Source organism: Psittacula echo, assembly GCF_963264785.1.
Source record: "Psittacula echo genome assembly, chromosome: 4".
Classification (NCBI taxonomy): domain Eukaryota; kingdom Metazoa; phylum Chordata; class Aves; order Psittaciformes; family Psittacidae; genus Psittacula; species Psittacula echo.
Genome location: NC_137738.1, coordinates 20,904,755 through 20,925,441, shown reverse-complemented (window position 1 = coordinate 20,925,441; position 20,687 = coordinate 20,904,755). Strand labels below are relative to the sequence as shown.

Sequence of the window (20,687 nt, the reverse complement as noted above, 5' to 3'; positions counted from 1 at the left end):
AACTGCAATGCCATTGTACCTGCTGCTAGAGGTGATCAAGGGCAACTCAGTATCTCCCCCTAGAGCAGCATTTCCCAAAGCAGGGGGGTACATGGGAATGGCTGGGGTAAGGGAGTGTGGACAGACCTCAGTATGTTCTCCAGAGTCTCAGCTTTCACTCCTGTCTTAATGATTTGTAATGATTGTTTTTATTTAATTTTGTTTTGGCAGGTCTATGTTCACAAGCCTGGCACCCCCGATGCAGTGACGTCTGCCTCAGTTACCTCCGAAACATCAGCTATCCCAGTTCTCTCTGCAAGTTTTAAATACTTCCCTGCTCACTGCACGTGAGAAAGGAAAGTATGTAAGGTTCACAAGAGCGAGCTACACAAATGACTTCTTAACGACTCATACTCTCATTCTGGGCTGGATCTAACACCGTGCAACAGGCCTCAAAGGGGGCACAAGCTGGTTTTACTTTCCCAAGAGGAGCCAGGGAGCAGCCCAGCCTCCACAAAAGTTTGGATAATGTTGTTTTACTGACTCAAAAAACTGTGCATTTCTGCTTGAGGCTATCCTGAAACCTGAGTACTAAAATCATCTCCTCTCACATGTCTCCTGCATGTCCCATGCCAGTGTTGGCTTTGCCTCATGGTGGGTAGAAGGGCACTGGGGCAAACCCAAGGACTGAAATGAACCTTGAAATCCCACTGCTCTCAGCAGGATGGTCCAATCATATCCTGAAGCTGTGGTCATGATCCTTAGTTGTTTCAGAGTCCTTGAAGCATTTTCTCAGGTTAGACAGGTGGGAGGGCAGGTATTCACTCAATTCAAGGCCGATCTCCCTTAATTCAAACTTGAGCCCAGTGGTAACGGAGAGAAAATGGCTAATCAGCTGCTCTCCATGAAAAAGCATCCAACAGCCCTCATATATGATGAAGATGTAGCCCCTAGGCATGTTCCAGCTGAGACTCTCGGCAGTGAGCAGCACTCCCGGGCACCCCATACACAGGAGAACATAGAAAAACAAAATTTAAGAGACATTTATGCTTTAGAAAAGACAAGCAAAGGATATGGCCTCGGGGGCAAAGGACTTGGGGGATTTTCAGCAATAGTCACAGCTCTGCTGGAAAAAACATCTGATGCCTAGGGAGGTGGGATTAAAGGCCAGAAGATGAGTCCTTTAGGACAGTTCATGCTTGAAAAATCTTAATCCAAAGCTGGAGACGTCTACAATGAAAATGCCTACAGCATCCATGTCTATCCAACAAATCTTTCACAAGCATTAATGCCTTGGTAATGTCAGCATCTCATCAAGACGAGTTCCAAAAAAGCCTTTGTCCATGCAAAGCATTTGCTGAGCCTGACCAGTCCATTTGTAACAACACACAAGCAAATTTCAACACAATACAGGTGCCGAGCCAATTGGTTCATGCAGCTACTGACTCCAGACACATGACTACATGAGCATCTGTCTGGCTGGAGATCATGATTTGGGTTTAAATTCATGAGAGGGCAATTTAAGCCAGAAGAGGTAGAAAGCACCTAGGTGAAAAGACGATAGGAGAATCATCACTTGAAAAGCTGCAAGCAGTGATTAACAAAGCAGCCTCAGAATATCTTGGTAAATACAGCCACCAAAGACAAAGACAAATACGGGTAGGCGCAAAAAGATGCCACTTAAAGCTACCTTACTTTTTCTTGTTACCTATACTCCCTCTCATTCCTCTTGGCTCTTTGGTCTCATCCATGATCTACCTTCCAGCTATTTACCCTTGAAAATACCCAATGGCTTAAGAACATTCACTGCTTCTGTTTACAAACACGTAAGAATACCACCCAGTATCCAGAGTGCAGCAGACACAACAGCTTGCCCTGCAAAATGCCTTTTTTTTTTTGCATACTGGTGCCCAACTTGGTGCTTGGTTTAGCTCTAAGTAGGACCCATGCTACTGCCATCTGCAGATCTGCTCACACAGTAACCAACACAATCTGTGAGGACTTCCACATCTGCTTCCTGCATAAGCACATGAGTAACGCTGGGCCTTGCTTATCCCCATAGAAAGCTGCCTAATGGCACAGAGCTAAGAGAAGCACACACCTCTAAAAAGTAACGCAACTATGTTCCTGAAGGAATCCTCAACACAAGCAGCTTTCCTGCCAGCCAGAGTCCCTCATATCCCTGTACTTCCTACCTGCCGACAGACTGCTGTAGACTCCATGTTCTCTTGCGGAATTTGTATTAAAGATGGCCTGAGGAAGCAGTGCATGGAAGAGGCACTCAAAGGCAGCAAAAAACACACCAGAAGCTCCTCAGCACAACCTCTAACTTCTCAAGAAAGGCATAAGCGTCATCAACATTTGCAATGAACTGAGCTCGCAGCTGTCGCACACAGACACCTCCACATCCAGCAGCAGCCAAGAAAGGTATGAGGTGGAAGACCTACTGCTCTTAATACATCATTCGTTGGCTCTTGTTGGAACATTCTGCCTTAAGAAAAGCCTGGATACCTCTGAATGAAATACAGGCTGCTCCATGTATGTTACTATAAAGTGCTTACAAAAGATTTTGGTCTGCAGGAAGGATGCTTGAACAACACAGATGCATTGTGTCAAAAACCAGCCAGGGAGCCTCTTCCTTTAGGTAGATGGGAAAGCACTGGTAACAGAACATAGCTCATGTGTTTTCCTGGAGGTGGTAAACAAGATGGCACAGGCTTTCTGCTTCTTTCCAGGTAGAGATAGAGTTTGACAGAAGTTTCCTAAGCTTGTTGTGACACAAATCCAAGTGTTTTTAATAACACATAAGTTCCAGCAAGAAGAGCAGTCACACAAGCAAAATGTCTGTTGCAGCCTCTTCAGACCCTGGGCACTGGTTTTGTTGGTCTCACAATATGGAGCATGTTTCAGGCTCTGGAAGAACTGGCATGAGGCTACTTCTACTCAGGCAATTCCGCTTGTCGATAGGACCTTCACCCTTCCAGGATAAAACCACTTCCGGGATAAAAATTCCAGGATAAAAGCACAACTCCACAGCTGTTACAAGATGGTTCAACCCTGCTCGCTGGCCAAAGCACCACCTGCTGTGCTACAAAGAGCTTTGCTAGGGTGGACCAAGGCAGCATGTGCTTGTCCTACCTGGCCAGCATATCCAGCATTCTTACTGGAAGCAGGACAGTCCTGAGCCCAGTGACTACCAAACATACCTGACCACACAGAGCTCGAGTAATAGGGCCCCTTTCCTCACAGACTTGGGAGCTGAAAATCTAAGTGGATCTGAAAATTCTCTTTCCCAACAGGCTCCTGCCAAGGACAGAGCCTCCAGTTTTCAAGTACCTAACATGTAGCGTTACCTCACAGAACTGCCCCATAAGACTGGCAAAATCCCAGTGTCAGCAGTTACCCTGAGACAGGCTCCTCCTTTATAATTCTGGGAACTGTGTTATTCAGGATTCCCTTTTTCTGCCTTCTTCTGCCCCCTTCTCTGGCTGCCCCAGATGTACACAACACCAGCGACATGCAGAGAGGCACTGCAAGATAGCAACAGCCTGAGAGTATGCATCCACTGATTTCAATAGCAGACAGTGCTTCAGGAGGCTGGTGTTCATGTTCAGCAAAACCAGCTTAATTTAACACTGAAGAGAGACCAACACAAACAGGATGCGATGAGAGCTGGGACTGCCCTGGTGGTGACTGGAGAGGTGGCCTTGCAGGGGCTGAGGGCAGAGCACAGATGTTAGTTGAGAAACGATTAACTGGGTGGCAGATTTATAGCAGTGGAAGTGGGGGAGGCAACCCCAGCCCAAGCTCCCACTGGCTTTGACGGACTCTTGTAGGCCAGGCCAACGAACATTCAGAAGGCTCCAGTTTCCCCAGTGCCATTCCCCACTGTGAACAGTCAGGAACGGTACTTGGGCACCTGCACCAGCCTGTGTTCCTGCTGGCTTCACTGGGTAAACATGCTCTGAGCATTCCATGTATTATCACAGTTCAGCTTTCAGAGATTCTTAGGTCAACATAAATTATTTCAAGTCAACTTGACCCACCTTATAAGAGCAAGTAAATTGTCAAGCAGCTTCAGGACCTGTTCAGTGCAGGGATTACGGTAGATTGGACTTCCACTGGGCATGTATCCCACCAAGAATCCTCCAGCTTTTGCCTCTTCAGGAGCAGCAGGCCAACGAGCTCGTTTCACAACTCCCAGAATGGTGTACACGCAAAAGCTTATCTGCAGGAAGAGATGTGGAGAAAGCGATTTTTAGCCACAGAACAACATGAATAAATAGGTTTTCAGAGGAACACATCATCAACCCATCTCAAAGGGATGCTCTACACTGAGCCTAATCTGGTGACAAGAACAAACTCCACTGGGTTTGCTGCTAAGAAAATAGCAGCAAATGATTGTGCTATGTTCCATCATCTTCAGTGACCCTTGGCCATGGCAGGATGGCCTAGGAACTTGCTATTACATAAAGCATTAATGCATATGTTCTCATAAGTATGCAAGCAACCAGACAGGTTACTCTCTAAAAGGAAGGGTCTACACCATCAGCTCCTGATCTCCTTCAATGTGCTGGGATGAATGTAGAGATCTGTGATGACACAGTGGTCAAACTGCATTAGCCCCAAATCACAAGCACAGCTCCGTGGACTGCATTTCATTGTCTTCTGCAGACCTAAAGACAGCAACTCCATTGCCGTTTGTCCAAAGAGTGCACACATTTCACTAACAATTCAAACAACACAAATCACCTCCGATGTATTTTAATTATATCCCATGCTGCAGTCTCAGAATGACACTTTCCACACTGCCTGGCTCAAAACTCTGAAGAGAAATCCACTGCACCATATTTCCAAAACCAGTGTGTTCCAAAACCAAACTCTGCCACACAAGAGTGGGGACAGTGTACTTCACTCTGCAGAATAATCTGGTTCTGCATGGCCTGCATTCTCATTGCTGTAGCATAAAGAAGCAAAAGCCAGTCAGTTATTCTGCAGTCTGAAAAACCTATTGATCTGCACCCAAAAGAAGCAGATGATCAGAAAAGATCTTATGTGCATCCACAACGAATGGGGGATGGAAGGAGGCAAGTCCCATCTCGCTAATGATTACACCTCTCCTGGTAACGATACTCACTCTAGAGCGGTTCAGGCCACTGGGATCTTCCAAGATTGGATCGGCAATTTTGTTGTCAGCACCCACGTAGGAGATAAAGGCTTCAGGATCTGAGAGGACTCTGGCAGCAGCAAAAGACAGTAATGGGGATCATTGTTTGTGGCAGGGAATTTGAGCAGAGCTTTGCACTGGCAACAAACATCTCAACAAACAGAGTAGGCTAGAGCCTAGCTAGCACTCCACACTATGTGGGAGCATGATAAAAAGCACCAGTAACATGCGCACTCTCCAGACATTTGCAGTTCCCTTGGGCCATGGGGACTTAAAACCATTGAATCTCTTACGAAGATAGTCCTGCTTGGAAACCTCTTGTGCATGCCGAGCTGCCCACGGCAGCAGCACACCTCAGCTTTAGTAGCTTCCTAGCTTCTCCTGGACATGAGCAAGGACATCTTTGCTCATTTTCATAAGTTTCTCATTTCCTGCAAATGCTTTGAGCATGCTGGGAAGAAGTGTTCCTCTCTCACCTTAAATGAGTCTTACCTGGCAATTTCCAACAAAGAGCATTTAGACTCAGTTGGCAGTTCCCAAACTACAGGGGAGCTGTTACCAAGACTGCCCAGAGCACAGGGGGCCACAAGGCACCCCACCACCCTCATTTGTTTTGTGCATTACCTCTGCAATGCCTCCAGCTCAAAGCTCAGAAAAAGGACCCATACCTCTGCATCTCTGGGGAGAGCCATAAGCCAGCAACAGGAGCCATGAGCTCCTCCAGGAAAGCTTTCTGCCGCTCATAGTCCTTGAACTGGTTACTGATGAGGACGAGGGCCTCCATAAGAGCACACTTCTCCATCTGCGTCAGAAGGAGCTCATTGGAGAGCAGCTGCTTCACGTGGTTGTACAACACCTCGAAGTTTGGCTAAAAAACACATCCAAGTGGAAGCGCGTCATGCATTTGGTGTGGACGGGGGCCACTACGGGAAGCAGGTGGGGTGTACTGTACTACGCAGTACAGCTGGAGGAGCATGTCTACCTTACCCTTCCTCTACATAGCTATCTCCTCCTAACACCAAGTTTCTCTGAATGTTCAGTCTAAAAGAGCCTCTTTTCTCCCCTATCACCTTATCATTATCCTGCATTGTTTAGTCTCCAGAATGACCAAAATAAGCAGAGGAAATCTCCCTCTTCTAGGCAGTCATATTCCCTACAGCAGCATCACACTTCAGAATAGGTCTGGTGCTTTTGTTTGCTCACAGAAAGCACCTTGCTCCTTTGGCTCTCAAGTGCAAGGCTCAGGACTTTTCCATCTCTTTGCTCAAAACTAGGTTAGTAACAATTCATGTGGTTATTGCTATCTCTACAGTAATGGTTGCGTTTGTTCCCTTCCCACTCTAGACACAGCCACGTCTTCCTGTAACCTTCTATAAACATTAGCAATCATGCCCTTCAGCAAAGTCAACTGAACATATTTTGTGGCAGCTGTGGGCTAGAGCCATTCCCACAGTCCTAGAGCCATTCCATACAAACACTGCTAAAGAAAGGAGTTCACAGCTGCATGTGGGCAGGCTGTTTAGCTCAGCAAGACCAAATGAAACCCTGGCTCATGGATTTTAAAGCATATTTGTTTTCTCTAGTCTCCTCAAGCTAATCTGGAAAACAAATACTCTCCTCTTGCTCCTATGTTCTGTTAAGTGACAGAAGTCTGGAGATTAGTTACTGCTAGTGCCTTCAGCTAAGGAATGAACCGAGACCACCACAAGTGACAAAAGGGAAGTTCAGCAAACATTCCCATAAAACGAATCTAGTGCTGCATGTATCCTTCTCATAATCCCTTTTGCATTTAACTCATCACCTTACAAATCAGCTCTTCAGGCAGATTTTTCAGGGGTGGGGTCAGGAAGAAGTGAGGTGCAGGGAATAAAACACTTTGCCATTTGCACAGCAGGAATGTTTCTTGGAAGAAAAACAGAGGCTGTAGCCAAAGAAGCTGAAGATCCCACAAGATCCAGCTGCAATTGAGGCAAGACTCTTCATGATACAGTTGCATTTACATACCAGGACAAGCTGAGGATAATCCCGACACATCTTTATGATTGAGGAGCATGCATGCCTTCTCACATTCTTCACTGCTCGAGTTCTAGGAGCCTGGACAGACATAACAAACTTCAATGCAACAAAAGAAAAGTTCAGAAAAATGCAGGGATTTTCAAGAGACAAATGCATTACATAGTTTTCTGCACTGCTGAGTACAGATCAAGAAAGCATTTCCACACCTCCCCCCCCGAACAATCACCCAAGACACAAATTTCCCCTGGAGCTGTAGCCAACTCAAGAAGCCCATGTTCAGTCAAGCTCTACTCCGGGAGCAAGGATATCATGGATCTTACTATTTTAAGGCTCCCAAGCACTCCCTAGGTAGCCAGCAGCTTTATAGCCATCCTTCACAGCCATGTATACCAACCACTGAAGAATACCCACAGCTAATGAAGGGATTTCGTGCTCAGGAGGGCCAGCATAGACCGGGGACTACGTACACTGGCCTTAGACCACATTTGTGGCCTTCTAAGTTTGTGAGCCCAGGCTTATTAGGCTGTGTCAACCAAGAAGAGATCAGTTATGTCTAGACTTCCCAGCCCTTTCCAGGAGCTATACTTGAGAAGCCTACTACAGCAGTCTGCAGACCCAGTATGTTCTCAAATAGGATACAGTTCGATCCAAATGTTATAGCTCATTAGTAGATAATAATTCAGACGTACCTTACTTTCTTCTATAACTTCAAAGGTAACTGAAGCAAACAGCTGTGAGAAAAGATCCAAAAATTCACATAATTCGTTAATATCTAGCACACGTGTTTTGAGCTCAAAGAACAGATCATAAGATTTCAGTGCAATTTCATTAAAGTCAATGAAGACCTCTTGACTAAGTTGAAAGATGAACTGGCAGCACAGTGAGGTCTTGAAATAAAAAAAAAATGGTGTTTACTGGCCAGAGTGTGCACTTAATGTTAAGATTTAAGGCTAGGAACTGCAAAACTGGTGGTATTTGACATTGTTTCTTCTTGAACAAGACTCAATCTCAGTTTTTCCCACCTTTAACATGAAGGATAGCACTTCCCTAACAGTAACATCAAGAGAATTAACTCCTGCAGTTTAGTACAAGGGCCCTGCACCACAAAAAGCCTACCTGATTTTAAGCAGGTCTGCAAGTACCTACCTTGGAAAGTACTTGTGGTAGGTACTCTGGCCGGTAAGTGACAAATGGGAAGAGAGCAGAGACATTGGTAAGCACACAGGACAGAATAAGAGGATCCTTTGTTTCAAAATTAAGGACAAGCTGCAGCAGATCTATGCCATCATTCACTGGAATTTCCTAAAAAGTCAGCAAATAGAAAGAGGAAAGAAAAAAGGAGACAACATTCACTACTTCAGCGTGTAGCACACATCCTGTAACTCGTAGAGCTAGGTCACAGAGCTGCTGCTATCACATCAGGCCTCTCAACTGAACACAACTGTTCTCAAAGCAGAAAGAAAGGAGAAACCTCCATTTAACGGCATGCTATGTGCACTTGCTGAGGGAAAAAGGACAGCAACATTGCCACTGTTGGTAGGGCAGTCTTGAGACGTCAAACTCAAGTCCCCATACTGCTGCTTGCATCTCTGGGAAAGGCAAATTTCCTCTACCTCAGTTTGGCTCCCAATTCTCCTCTTAGAATCATAGACTAGTTAGGGTTGGAAAGGACCTTAAGACCATCTAGTTCTAACCCCCCTACCATGGGCAGGGACACCTCACACTAAACCATGCCACCCAAGGCCTCATCCAACCTGGCCTTGAACACCACCAAGGATGGAGCATTCACAACTTCCCTGGGCAACCCATTCCAGTGCCTCACCACCCTCACAGTAAAGAATTTCTTTCTTATATCCAATCTAAACTTCCCCTGTTTAAGTTTTAACCTGTTACCCCTTGTCCTGTCACTACAGTCCCTGATGAATAGTCCATCCCCAGCATCCTTGTAGGCCCCCTTCAGATACTGGAAGGCTGCTATGAGGTCTCCATGCAGCCTTCTCTTCTCCAGGCTGAACAGCTCCAATTTTCTCAGCCTCTCTTCATACGGGAGGTGCTCCAGTCCCCTCATCATCCTCATGGCCCTCCTCTGGACTTGTTCCAACAGTTCCATGTCCTTTTCATGCGGAGGACACCAGAACTGCAATACTCCAAGTGAGGTCTCACGAGAGCAGAGTAGAGGGGCAGGATCACCTCCTTCGACCTGCTGGTCACACTCCTCTTGATGCAGCCCAGGACACGGTTGGCTTTCTGGGCTGCGAGCGCACACTGAAGCCGGCTCATGTTCATTTTCTTATCGATCAACACCCCCAAGTCCTTCTCTGCAGGGCTGCTCTGAATCTCTCCTTTGCCCAACCTGTAGCTGTGCCTGGGATTGCTCTGAGCCAGGTGTAGGACCTTGCACTTGGCATGGTTAAACTTCGTAAGGTTGGCATCAGCCCACCTCACAAGCGTGTCAAGGTCCCTCTGGATGGCATCCCTTCCCTCCGGCGTATCAACCGAAGAACACAGCTTGGTGTCATCAGCAAACTTGCTGAGGGCGCACTCAATCCCACTGTCCATGTCACCAACAAAGATGTTGAACAAGACTGGTCCCAACACCGATCCCTGAGGGACACTGCTTGTTACCGGTCTCCAGCTGGACATAGAGCCATTGACCACAACTCTTTGCGTGCGGCCATCCAGCCAGTTCTTTATCCACCGAGTGGTCCACCCATCAAATTGACGTCTCTCCAATTTAGAGACAAGGATGTTATGTGGGACACTGTCGAACGCTTTGCACAAGTCCAGGTAGATGACGTCAACTGCTCTGCCCCTGTCCATCAGTTCCATAGCCCCATCATAGAAGGCCACCCAATGGGTCAGGCAGGATTTCCCCTTAGTGAAGCCATGCTGGCTGTCACCAAGCACCTCCTTGTTTTTCAGGTGCCTTAGCATGCCTTCCAGGAGAATCTGCTCCAAGATTTTGCCAGGCACAGAGGTGAGACTGACTGGTCTGTAATTGCGCAGGTCATCCATTTTCCCCTTCTTAAAAATGAGGGTTATATTTCCCTTTTTTCAGTCATTGGGAACCTCACCTGACTGCCATGATTTTTCAAATATGATGGCTCCTTCAGGACCCGCGGATGGATGTCGTCAGGTCCCATGGACTTGTGTACATTTAGGTTTTTAAGATGGCCTCGAACCAGATCCTCTCCTACAGTGGGCCTAGGGTCTTCATTCTTACAGTCCCTGCGTTTGCCTTCCAAGACTTGGGTGGTGCAGTCAGAGCCTTTGCCAGTGAAGACCGAGGCAAAGAAGTCATTAAGAACCTCAGCCTTTCCAAATCCAGGGTAGCCAGTTCTCCTGATAGCTTCCGGAGGGGGCCTACGTTGTCCCTAGTCTGTCTTTTATTCACTACGTACCTATTGAATCCCTTCCTGCTATCCTTAACATCCCTAGCCAAGTTTAATTCTGTTAACTAATTCTGTTATGAAATTCAATTCTGTTAACTCTGGTCCAACAAATTCCATGCTTAACCAGCTACATCAACCCATGCAATTAATTTACTGTGGTTATAACAATGAACTAAAGTTCAGGAGAAGCCTGATCTAACAAAAAAAGAAATCAAGTCAGCCTACATAAGACTGAGAAAAAAATGCTTCCTTTCTGTGTTGCCTACTGTGGAACAAAAAAAAGCGGAAAGGAATTGCTTCTGGCCTCCTACTCCCTGAGCATGAGTTTCTCTCAAAGTTCAAAACACAATCTAACGAGAGGATAATTAAAAACAATAAACATGGGAAAACTCCACTTAAGCAATCCTCCTCTAGCAAGGCACATGTCAAAGCATGCCACCTGAGTGCTCTCCTGTCACTTCTCATGGCATAGCGTTCAAAACAAAGACATGCCCAAGTAAGCCAGTATGAGTTTGGTCTCATCTAAAGAAGGGTCACTACTCTTCATAAGAGCCACTCAACAAACATGGGGTTTTTCATGGAGGTAACTAGTTACTACAAACTTTTCAATGACACCATAGCTGAAAAAACCCACTCATGTCAACCAAGAACAAACCAGGAGAGCAGAAAATGACATCTGATACACATACATCTTTATCCAGGGTTCGAAACATCTGGCTGATGACACTCTCCGAGAAGAAGGTCATGGCATCCCACTGCACAAAGGACGGAGAGAAGATGGAGCAGAGACCTTCACCTGTTTTCGCTGAAAGGAAGAGAACACTGGAGCTCTCACCATGCTCCTCCCCACATGCACAACAGCAGGCTGATAAGCTCCTCCACAGCAACATCTTAGCACTCAAGTATTTTGGACACACAGCAATCCCTGTGGATGCCTGGCAGAGATGCACAAGGAGCAATTAAGGTGCTTCCATGTGATTTGCCTCATTCAAGCTAGGGCTCCTGAGACGCAAGTCTGATATTTGAGGTATCATAGCGAGCAACACCAACAAATCATAGAATGGATATGAAAAGGAGGGAGAACACATGGCCAGATTCAACACTGCAGGCAAGACTGCCCTCAGTGTGACTCTGCAGAGCACCAAGTGGCCTTCCTTCACAGGAGGAAAGTAATGTGACTGACAGAGGGACTTGCTGAAAAAGCAGAACTCCCCTGGACAGAAAAATAATGTTACAGAGATAACAAGGCTCAAATAATTGCAAAACTGTGTCAGAGTGACAGCTGCATCTGTTTTGCAGAGGGATTTGGGGGAAGGAAAGGAGGACCCAGGGGCTTTACATTAGCTATTCCACAGGCAGGCTGTAAAGGGTTAAATGTGGGGAGGAATGAGCTTGATTTGAATTTGTTTTTAACTTTCTAAGATCATAAAGCCCAAAAACCTTGTGTTAAGTCTTGGTCCACCCTTATAAAAAGAGCACAAAGAAGCTACTTCTCAGCTTGAATTAAAAACCAAACCCTGTATCGGTCTTGTTTTTTCAGGTAACTTACAGTTCATGGGTCCAGTATCAACAGGAGTTGTGAGCTGGTACTTCAGCCATTCACCAGCCATCTGGAAGCCAGTTCGAGGGTCCAGACGACATGCCATCCTCATCACCTCTCCTTGCTGGGCTCGGAAAGCTGCAGTGGAAAACGAGACACCATGCAACAAGCTGATGTTGCAAATGCTTGCTTCCCCAAAGCAGACCTGGGAACGTTATGGGCTGCTACTCTTGCAGTAGCTGTGCAGTGGGCTCAGATATACAGCCAGCAAACTAGGTGTAACAGAATGGACAATATTTGAAGTGATTTAAATGGACTAAAAATAGTGATGGATTAACATAAAAAGAAGTGCAATTAAAATGCAATATGAATTATGGAAGTCTGTGTTAAAGCCAGACGTACTACAATTAAGCCTCTTTTTCATAAAATAATTTCAAACTATACATGTTTGCTGCACCTTGAGATACTGAGATACAAAAGCAGCATCATATAACTTCCGCTTCCTTCAGATAAACACACTTGTCTAGATTATTTGACTTAACCCAGTTCAGATTCTAGGCTGACAAACTAATGCAAACTCAAAAACCTCAAAGGAATCTTGTTTTTGACTTCAAAGATACTGAAAGCTTCTCTGTGATACTGAAAAGATACTGAAAGACTCTGTGTGTTTCTACACCAGAATCAGAGCCCGATGATACTGAAAGCAAACTAGAGGATAGGAATTTCATCTGTTCCAAAATATTCCAGTACATGACCACAGAAAAAAATTGGCTCTGCTGACTACAGATGTAACTTAAATCTTTAAAACAGAAAGGTACAGACAACAGCATCTGCACAGGATGACGGCAACTTACAGTTGAAGAAGGCATTGAAGTCCTCATCACTGTCAAAATCAAAGCGGGAATATTCACAACTGGGGCTATCTGATTTAGAGGGAAAGCCCACCTGAAGACAGAGCAGACAAGGTCAGGAAGGAAAAGTCACCCATCATAGCTAACTCCACTTACTTGCCAGACTGGACAAGAAGCAGACAGCAAAATGCTGAGACAGAGCTGTCTGCTCAGCAGCCAGGAGATCATGTCTCTGGCAGACACAATGAAAACACAGTTTCTCTCCCACAGTCCACATTCACGTAGGCACCTTTTCACACAACTATCTGGCCGCAGTTCCCACATACCTTCACCAGGTTGGTCATAGATGCTCGGAGGTACTTGGGAATCATACCCAGCAACAAGGGATCGCGAGACAAAACTTCATGCCGGAAGAGGGCTCCCCATGTGATCTGGGTGGAAGAGCGCAGAAACTGGGGGAGAAAACAGGGGAAAAAAGAAGGATGTCAGTGCTGGAATCTCCACCACCAGCATTAAGTGTTGCTGTCAGAAGGCAACAGCAAATTACAGTGACTATTCAGTGGAGGCTAAGGCACCTTGCAGGCATAAATTTCGAGAATGCCAAGTCTTTAAGTAAATACTAGGGCTGATTGCAAATTCTGCACTTTGTATTCAGCATCTGAGTCAGGCACTGTCCCTAACAGGGTGGTAATGGAAAAGAAACCACTCTGCCTTCCAGGTCTTCAGCTGAAATGGAGAGCAGTACCTGGCAGCTCAAGAGCTGCAGTTTACTGCAGGTTAGTTCAATTCACACATTCTTACATAACAAGACATACATACACAAGACTTTCAGGCCTTTACATACCTGGCTGGGATGGGTTGTGAAGGCTAAAAAAGAGTCAAGGTATTTTCCAAAGTTGGGTGGTGTTTCAACATCAGAATCTGAGCCCTATGAAGAAGACAAACAATTTCAGACAAAATATTAACTCTATATCACGCTGGACTCCCAAGTGCTCTGTCTCTGGGTAAAGCAGAAGCACTACAAGGCCACAGACTGTAAAACAAAAAACTGAACAATCGTGATTAGATCAGTATAGCCTGAGAAGTAGCAGGTTTTGCTGAGCAGCCTGGGGCTGCTAGAGACAGTACCACCATTCAAGGGAAAAGGGTGACTTCTCAAACAGTGGAGTTCTGCTAAATTAAAATTCATGTCCACTGCTGCTGCCATGAGTGAAACTTTTACTCCTACTGGGTCAAGCCGACCCAGCAGCAGCAAACTGGAGCAATCCACAACCACAGAATTTCACACATACACCCAGATTTTGCTGCCATTCCTCCAAATGTTTCCTGTATTTAATGTATGGACATCTCTTACCAACAACTTTGTGGAATGTCTGGCAGGAAAGTAGGTTTTGCAGCTCCTCATTAATCACAATATGACCTCGGGCCCTTAAGAACCCTGTTCTGGAGCTGTACAGCTCAGTGCTGCCTCTCCTGAGTGAATATGAATGAAAGACTCAAATTTCCACCTCATTACTTCATTTACGGACTAACAGCTTTCACTGCCTAACAGCCAGTAAAGTCATTGCAAGTAATAACACACCCTTTGTTTGCTGTCCATTCTTCTTAGGGATAAATTCTCAAAAGGCTTTGGCTTTTCTTTTTCCCCTCCCTGTGAGAATTTACTTTGCTCTATCACTTGCACAGGATGCTTCAGACTCCCTATGAGCAGCATCTCTCACAAGCCTGCCTTCTTTACTGCAGAGCACTGTATGAATGGAGGGAGCAGGAACTGAGCAGCCAGCATGGCATACAAAGTATCAATGTGCATCTTTATCTCAAGATTGACACAAAGCATCATAAAGGTGAAGAGCAGGAACAAAACCTGTTTCTGCCTTCAGCTTGAGAGAATCTTGGTAGAAAAACAACATGTATCCTTTTGAGTTATTTTAATAGGGAAATTTAAAAGGCTACCAATAAAAGAGTAATTTCCTGGAGCAGTTTTTCTGTAGCAGTATACAGCAGAAAACTTGATCAATTTTCAATGAAGTTTTGGCAGTTTACAGAGGTTACAGAAGATTATTCTTCATGACAGAAGAAGCTTGGAATCAGTCAGGGTCCCTCCATTCTACATTCCTATGGCTTTGCAAGATAGTTATCCCACTTGCAAGTAGAGCTGTTTCTGCATTTTCCAGATGTGTGGAGAGAACTCGATGGCTACAAAATGTACAGAGAGAACTTTGGTCCTACTTGAGGGTTGTCTCACCCCCTGCCCTAAAAGCTAGCCTTACCAGGGTCACTTCTGGTGTTAGTAGAGACTTACTAGTAATGCACATAGCTGACTGCCCAATGCACACAAAACTTGGCAAAGTCTCTTCAAGAAAACATAGTGCTTCTCCACCAGGCCTTCTCCATCAGCTGTCCTGGGAATGAGGGAAGGGGGAAAAACAGGATTACAGTTACTCGTGCTGTAGGCAACAGGCACACTGCTATCCATCTTGTAGATAAAAAGACGACTAGAGCAAATCTGATTTTATCGCAGTGGGATTTGCTTCGCTATTACCATTATTTGCTATTACTGCTTTACTGGCATCTAAAACCTCTAAGACTGCCTCTCTGAAAGAGTCCCTCCTGGTCAGTTTCAGACTGAAAAAGAAAGCTGAGGGCGCTGTGATATTTACATCACTTTGTCCTTCAATTATAGGATTTGAAAAAACTTGCAGTTCTTCAGGTTTTGCAAGAGAAATGATGGTTTTGTTCTCTCCTAGCCCAGTCCCTGCTTTCTGCAGTTAAGCAGCAGTATCTTTGGCAAATCCTATCCACAAAGCCATTTGTATGCAGTTTCGTGTGACTTTACAAGCAACAGGATGGTACTCACTGGGCAGCAGACAGAATGTAGTGCATGGCAACATCTCCAAACAAGACCATCAGTGGCTTCCGATCCTCCAGCTTGCCCTATGTGTAAAATATGCCAAATGCCTCAGTTAGAACACAACTATTTATTCCCACCTACATAATTATTTATTCTCATCTGCAGGTCAAATTAGGAGATCCTCCACTGCCCTTCTATCTAGGGAGGTGCCTGCAGTCTGCAAGTAGTTTTAGTTAAAACTTGCCAAAAAAACTAAGGTATTGCTGGTCTCAAGAAATTTCCCCAAGCAATCCCATCACAGGAACTTTAAACTGAAAAACTGATCCTGAGACATCAACTCTTCTTCATGGCATACTAGTTAAAGGCAGCTGACAAACACATAGCCCTGACACTCTAAGCTGCTTCTGAACATGTGGCTGAAATCACCTGTTTAGATCCCACTGTCACTTCTCTGAGCTGCCAGATAACACAGTACTTCCCACTTTTCACAGTTGTAGAAAGTGAGGGGAAAAAAAGTCAGTGGGGATCTCCAACACTGGAGGGAGAGGCGAGCACAGGCTGGATGGGACTCCAACAGTTGCTGTACGTATTGTGCTGGCATGCCATTTACACTGAATATCATTAGCACAAGCAGCCAAATTTTAATTTTGTTTCTTAAATAAAGGGGAAAAATATCACTGCTCTATCTGAAGAATTACTTAGGGGTATAGGAGGAAAATAAAGCAAAGCCAGAAGAGCTGAGGAGGAAGAACTCACTTTCCTGCTGACGGCAATCAGGAGACACTCTGCTGCTCCTATTTGGAGCTCAGGCTCATTTAGGAGGAGACATAACATCTCCAAGAGCTTACAGTTGTCTGCTGTGATGTGGCTCAGAGCCACCCAGTCAATGTAGCCAGCCAAGGTGTTGAGTGCTGCTATCCCCACGCGGCAGTTTGCCTGAGCCTGTGAACAGAGAGGAGGCAAGAGGTCAGAGCCAGAGAGAAGCACCAATTGCTGTCTAAAGCAGTCCACTCCCTGGAAGAACAGTACCAGGAACCATCCTGAGAGAGTGAGAGACTTGGACTCTTCTGCTGCCACCCCTCACTTCTCTCTTTACAAGGATTTTTTATTAGGGGTGAACGAATCCACCTGGAAATGAGAACTGCAGGTAATAGACTCCAAAGCCTGGGAAAAGCCTAGTTCTAAGCAATCTTGGTCTTAAGAATGACAAATGCACTAACTCTTGCATAGTTCCACTCACCTTTGGCTCCTGAGTCAGATCAGTCTTCTGAAAAAGAAAACAAGAGATGGTAAGTGAGCAGCTATAGCACACAAACACTTCCACCCAGCCACCGCTGGACAGGCTTAATCCTGAGAATGCAGCCAAAAGCAGCTTCACAGAACAGCTCCCCAGTGAAGGAGGCTGCAACACAGTCTCCTGCTCAGGACATTGCTGCAAGCTTCATAACCACCTACACAGCCCTCTGGCAGGTAACACAACAGGATTTTGAACTGCAAGTTAAGCCACAATTTCCTTCTTATCCAGAAGATAACACTCCAGTCAGCAGGCACCAGGGAGACACAGGGAACAAGAAGGAAAGGAATTTTGGTGCTTCTTGGAAGCTTCCAGGGAAGAAACATTTGACCTTTTAGAGCACCTTACATTCAAAAGCCAGACTCTGAAAGATGCTGATGGCTCTTACACACTGAGCTTGATGTTTGAAAAGGGCAAGTGATTTGTCCATGGTCAGACAGGCAGCTGGAGAGAGAGCTGGGGCAACAGCTTACAGCCTGACTCCCAGTTCCAAACACTGAACAGCAGCAATACACTGCTTGCACCATGTTATTGACCAGTGCAAATGAGTTCTTCAGACACTCAGGTTTGATTTGATGCAAAGACACCACAAGCACGTTTTTTTGCTGCAAGGTTCTGGTTTGGAAACTCTGTCCATAAATGTATTCAGTGCAGTGATTTAAGTTAATCCAGACATGTCTCAAACATTTAGCAACTGAGCCACCATACCAGAATTGCATACTTCTAAGCATTGCAGGTCATTAACGGTCTTGTCCATCAGCTCCCCCATTCTCAGTGTGCAAACAGGCAACTGAACACCCAACCCTCAGAATTTACCCTGTGCAAACATCCCAAAGATCAGCTAACCTGTGGAGTGGTGAGGACTTCTTGTTCCTGGGGTGCGCCAACCTTGCCAATCAGAAAGATTCCACCGTTAGCACAAGCAGCCACACTTCAGAGCCTCAAGCACTGCAATTCAAACCTTACCTGGAAATGCATTTCAACCAGACTACAAAATGCACCAGGGTCTCCCACCCACCACCATGAACTGCACAGAGAACTGCCTGCTCAGCAGGTGGGTTTGCTCAGCAGGTGGGTTTATTCAGCCTTTCAGTGCACCGGGAAAGTCAGACAGGAGAGAGTTTTTCATTGCCTCCCAGTTTCACATCTACTGTAACTGAATTTTAATTCACAGTAACAAAAAGAACAAGAGATACACCTAAGCACCTTATTTCTATACCAGTTTCTCAAATGTGCTTTGCCCTCTAATTTACCTCCTTCTCACAGGAACAGACCAGGACAGAGACTTGCCTTGGCCATCCACCTTGACCAACTTGCACATCTCTGACTCTAGGCAAGAATTCAGGAAAGAAGTCTCTTCATACAACAAGGAAGAGAGTTCCTCACCACAACTTGACAAAAAAGGGCTTCCTGACCTGAGCTATCAGAGAAAAAGACCAGAGAGACCCAGATGCAATGCAGAGACATCAAATGCTCTTGCATTTTGGTGTATCACCACAAAGACACCACTGCAGCATAAGAGAGCAAATGCAAGCCCAGGATGGCATCTCTTTTTCCCTGTGTGTTACAAAAGCTACCCCAAATCTACCTGTTTCTGTCACAACCACACCTTTTGTTTGCTAAGCCGTACAGCCCTAGCGTCAGCAGAGCATTCCAACAGCACGGATGAGGCACGCAATCCACTCTAGCTATTTTCACTAGCGAATCCAAGCTATCAACACTAACCCTGCCAACCTCGTGCAGTCTCTCAGATCATCACCAGCTTCCCAGGCCACAGCAGATCCCTACTCACAGTGACAGCAACAGATTTCAGACAGTCCCTGCACTTGCTTGCCCAACAACTTGCGAGTTGTATCCCAATTCCTAAGCACCTCCAGCACTGACAGAACTCAAGGAAAGAAGACTCTTACCATGCGTCTGTACTTGTTGACATTCTGCTGCAGGGTAGTTAGTAGGAAGCTGAAGATCTTCTCCATGTTCTGAGTGAGGGTTTGTTGGATATCTCGTCGCCGTTGGGTAGGCAGAGTTTGAAAAGTCACTACGTCCTCTGCTAAACGTAGGAGAATGAACATCACCAGTTCCGTCTGAGTTTCCTGATGTCCCAAAATGAAATACACACCATCAGCTCAGTTCAAAGATTAAAATCTCTAGAAGCTGGGCCAAAGATGTATGGAGAAAGTGAACATGCATGAAGATACAAGCCACATCTTGGGAAAGTAAGATAGAAGGACGCCCCACTCTTCTGCTAAAATCATCTCCTAGACTAACTTAATCTAACAAGGATTTTTGAGTCCATCATCAGCCTGTCTCACCTGAACACAAGAGAATTAAGCTTTCATCAGGATGATGGAAGACTGAAACCCATGCTATGATCAAGCAGAAGAGAACAGACAGGTGTGTCTCATACCCCTTGCTTTGAGAGGGTATCCAGCTCCTTCAGCATGTCAGGCCAGCGCTGAGGCCATTCGCGCTTGATCATCTCCACCACAATGCGAGATAGAACATCCTTAATATGACTTTCCTCCTCCAGAATACTCTGAGTTCCCTGAGACAGAGGGACAGAGTTATTAAAACAGCAAACGTCAGACATTTGTAACTCTAACTTGCAAAGCACAGTGGTTGCAAATATTCTAAACCACAGAAAATAAAAACAACGAAACAACACTGGGCCATTCTCCACCCCAGTGACCTTGGATGACACTACTACACTCCCAAACACCCACAGCTAGTGAACTCCGAGAGCCAAAAGGATTTTCCTCAGACGAAGGTCACTTGGTCACAAAAGCAATCATAATAGAGAAAACGTAACTAAGATGATGAGTTTGGTATTCTTGCAAAGGATAAGAACACCCATCTTTACTGAACTGCCTCCTAGGAAAAAAAGCACTGCATATACATTATACAAGACTTGCAACTTCTGCCATATGAAGTGACATGGTTATTGACTTAACTACAAGACAGAGAGAATCCCTGGAACAACTAAGGATGCACAGCAAGAAAGTAATGAAATGCACAACTGAATTCAGGTTCTGTGTGCTAAGTAACTGGAATCCTTTTTCCTTTTACTCCCACTTTCTCTCTTCAGGTGACAGAATCATGTGTCAGATAACAGCCTGTGATAGAAGGCACTTACACTGGATATGAGGCCCATGACATTGTTCTTTAGATAAACTTTTTCTAGGCGAGGCATACTGTTCCAGCGGAACCTGTTTGAAAGAGCAACAAAAATGACACCAAATCAAAATATTTATAAAGATCTCTGACTTGATTCCCAGCCACAGCTTCTTTACCTAGAGAGACACTACAGCTCACAGGCTTTGTCAGTGCCCAATGCCTTAATGAAAAGGCTGAGTTAAAACTGTTGCTGGCAAATGGGCGTACACCACTGAGGTCAACACACATGGGGAGCAGCAGCAAATGCACAAAGCATCAGGTCTGTAGAGGCGGCAGAGAGGAATCTCGGAACTGAACTAATACAAAGCCTCTTTGTTAGCATGAGGCTATGGCCAGAGAATGCTGCAAAGACCTACTGATAACCCTGCGTGCTTGTTTACACCTTGCAATGTCAATGTATCTTAGTGCTTGGCGAATTAACCT

General features: G+C 45.4%; 1 protein-coding gene across 5 annotated transcripts in view; it reads right to left on the bottom strand.

Moving 5' to 3' along the window:
• Positions 1–20,687, bottom strand: part of XPO5 (exportin 5) — a 31,954-nt gene that overhangs the window by 10,309 nt on the left and 958 nt on the right. For 2 of the 5 annotated variants that reach the window (XM_080615189.1, XM_080615193.1), the window contains exons 3-21: positions 20,224–20,296; positions 19,498–19,635; positions 19,001–19,183; positions 17,937–17,978; positions 17,037–17,063; positions 16,553–16,738; positions 15,803–15,879; positions 15,248–15,347; positions 13,790–13,873; positions 13,272–13,397; positions 12,949–13,039; positions 12,104–12,232; positions 11,244–11,359; positions 8,309–8,464; positions 7,852–7,893; positions 7,151–7,258; positions 5,815–6,014; positions 5,117–5,216; positions 4,026–4,207 (exon numbers count right to left, since the gene is read on the bottom strand). In XM_080615189.1, the coding sequence (XP_080471315.1) occupies positions 4,026–4,207; positions 5,117–5,216; positions 5,815–6,014; positions 7,151–7,258; positions 7,852–7,893; positions 8,309–8,464; positions 11,244–11,359; positions 12,104–12,232; positions 12,949–13,039; positions 13,272–13,397; positions 13,790–13,873; positions 15,248–15,347; positions 15,803–15,879; positions 16,553–16,738; positions 17,037–17,063; positions 17,937–17,978; positions 19,001–19,183; positions 19,498–19,635; positions 20,224–20,296 (2,160 nt within the window). The remainder of the gene's footprint in view (positions 1–4,025; positions 4,208–5,116; positions 5,217–5,814; positions 6,015–7,150; positions 7,259–7,851; positions 7,894–8,308; positions 8,465–11,243; positions 11,360–12,103; positions 12,233–12,948; positions 13,040–13,271; positions 13,398–13,789; positions 13,874–15,247; positions 15,348–15,802; positions 15,880–16,552; positions 16,739–17,036; positions 17,064–17,936; positions 17,979–19,000; positions 19,184–19,497; positions 19,636–20,223; positions 20,297–20,687) is intronic. The other 3 variants (XM_080615190.1, XM_080615191.1, XM_080615192.1) reach the window with 3 other exon arrangements.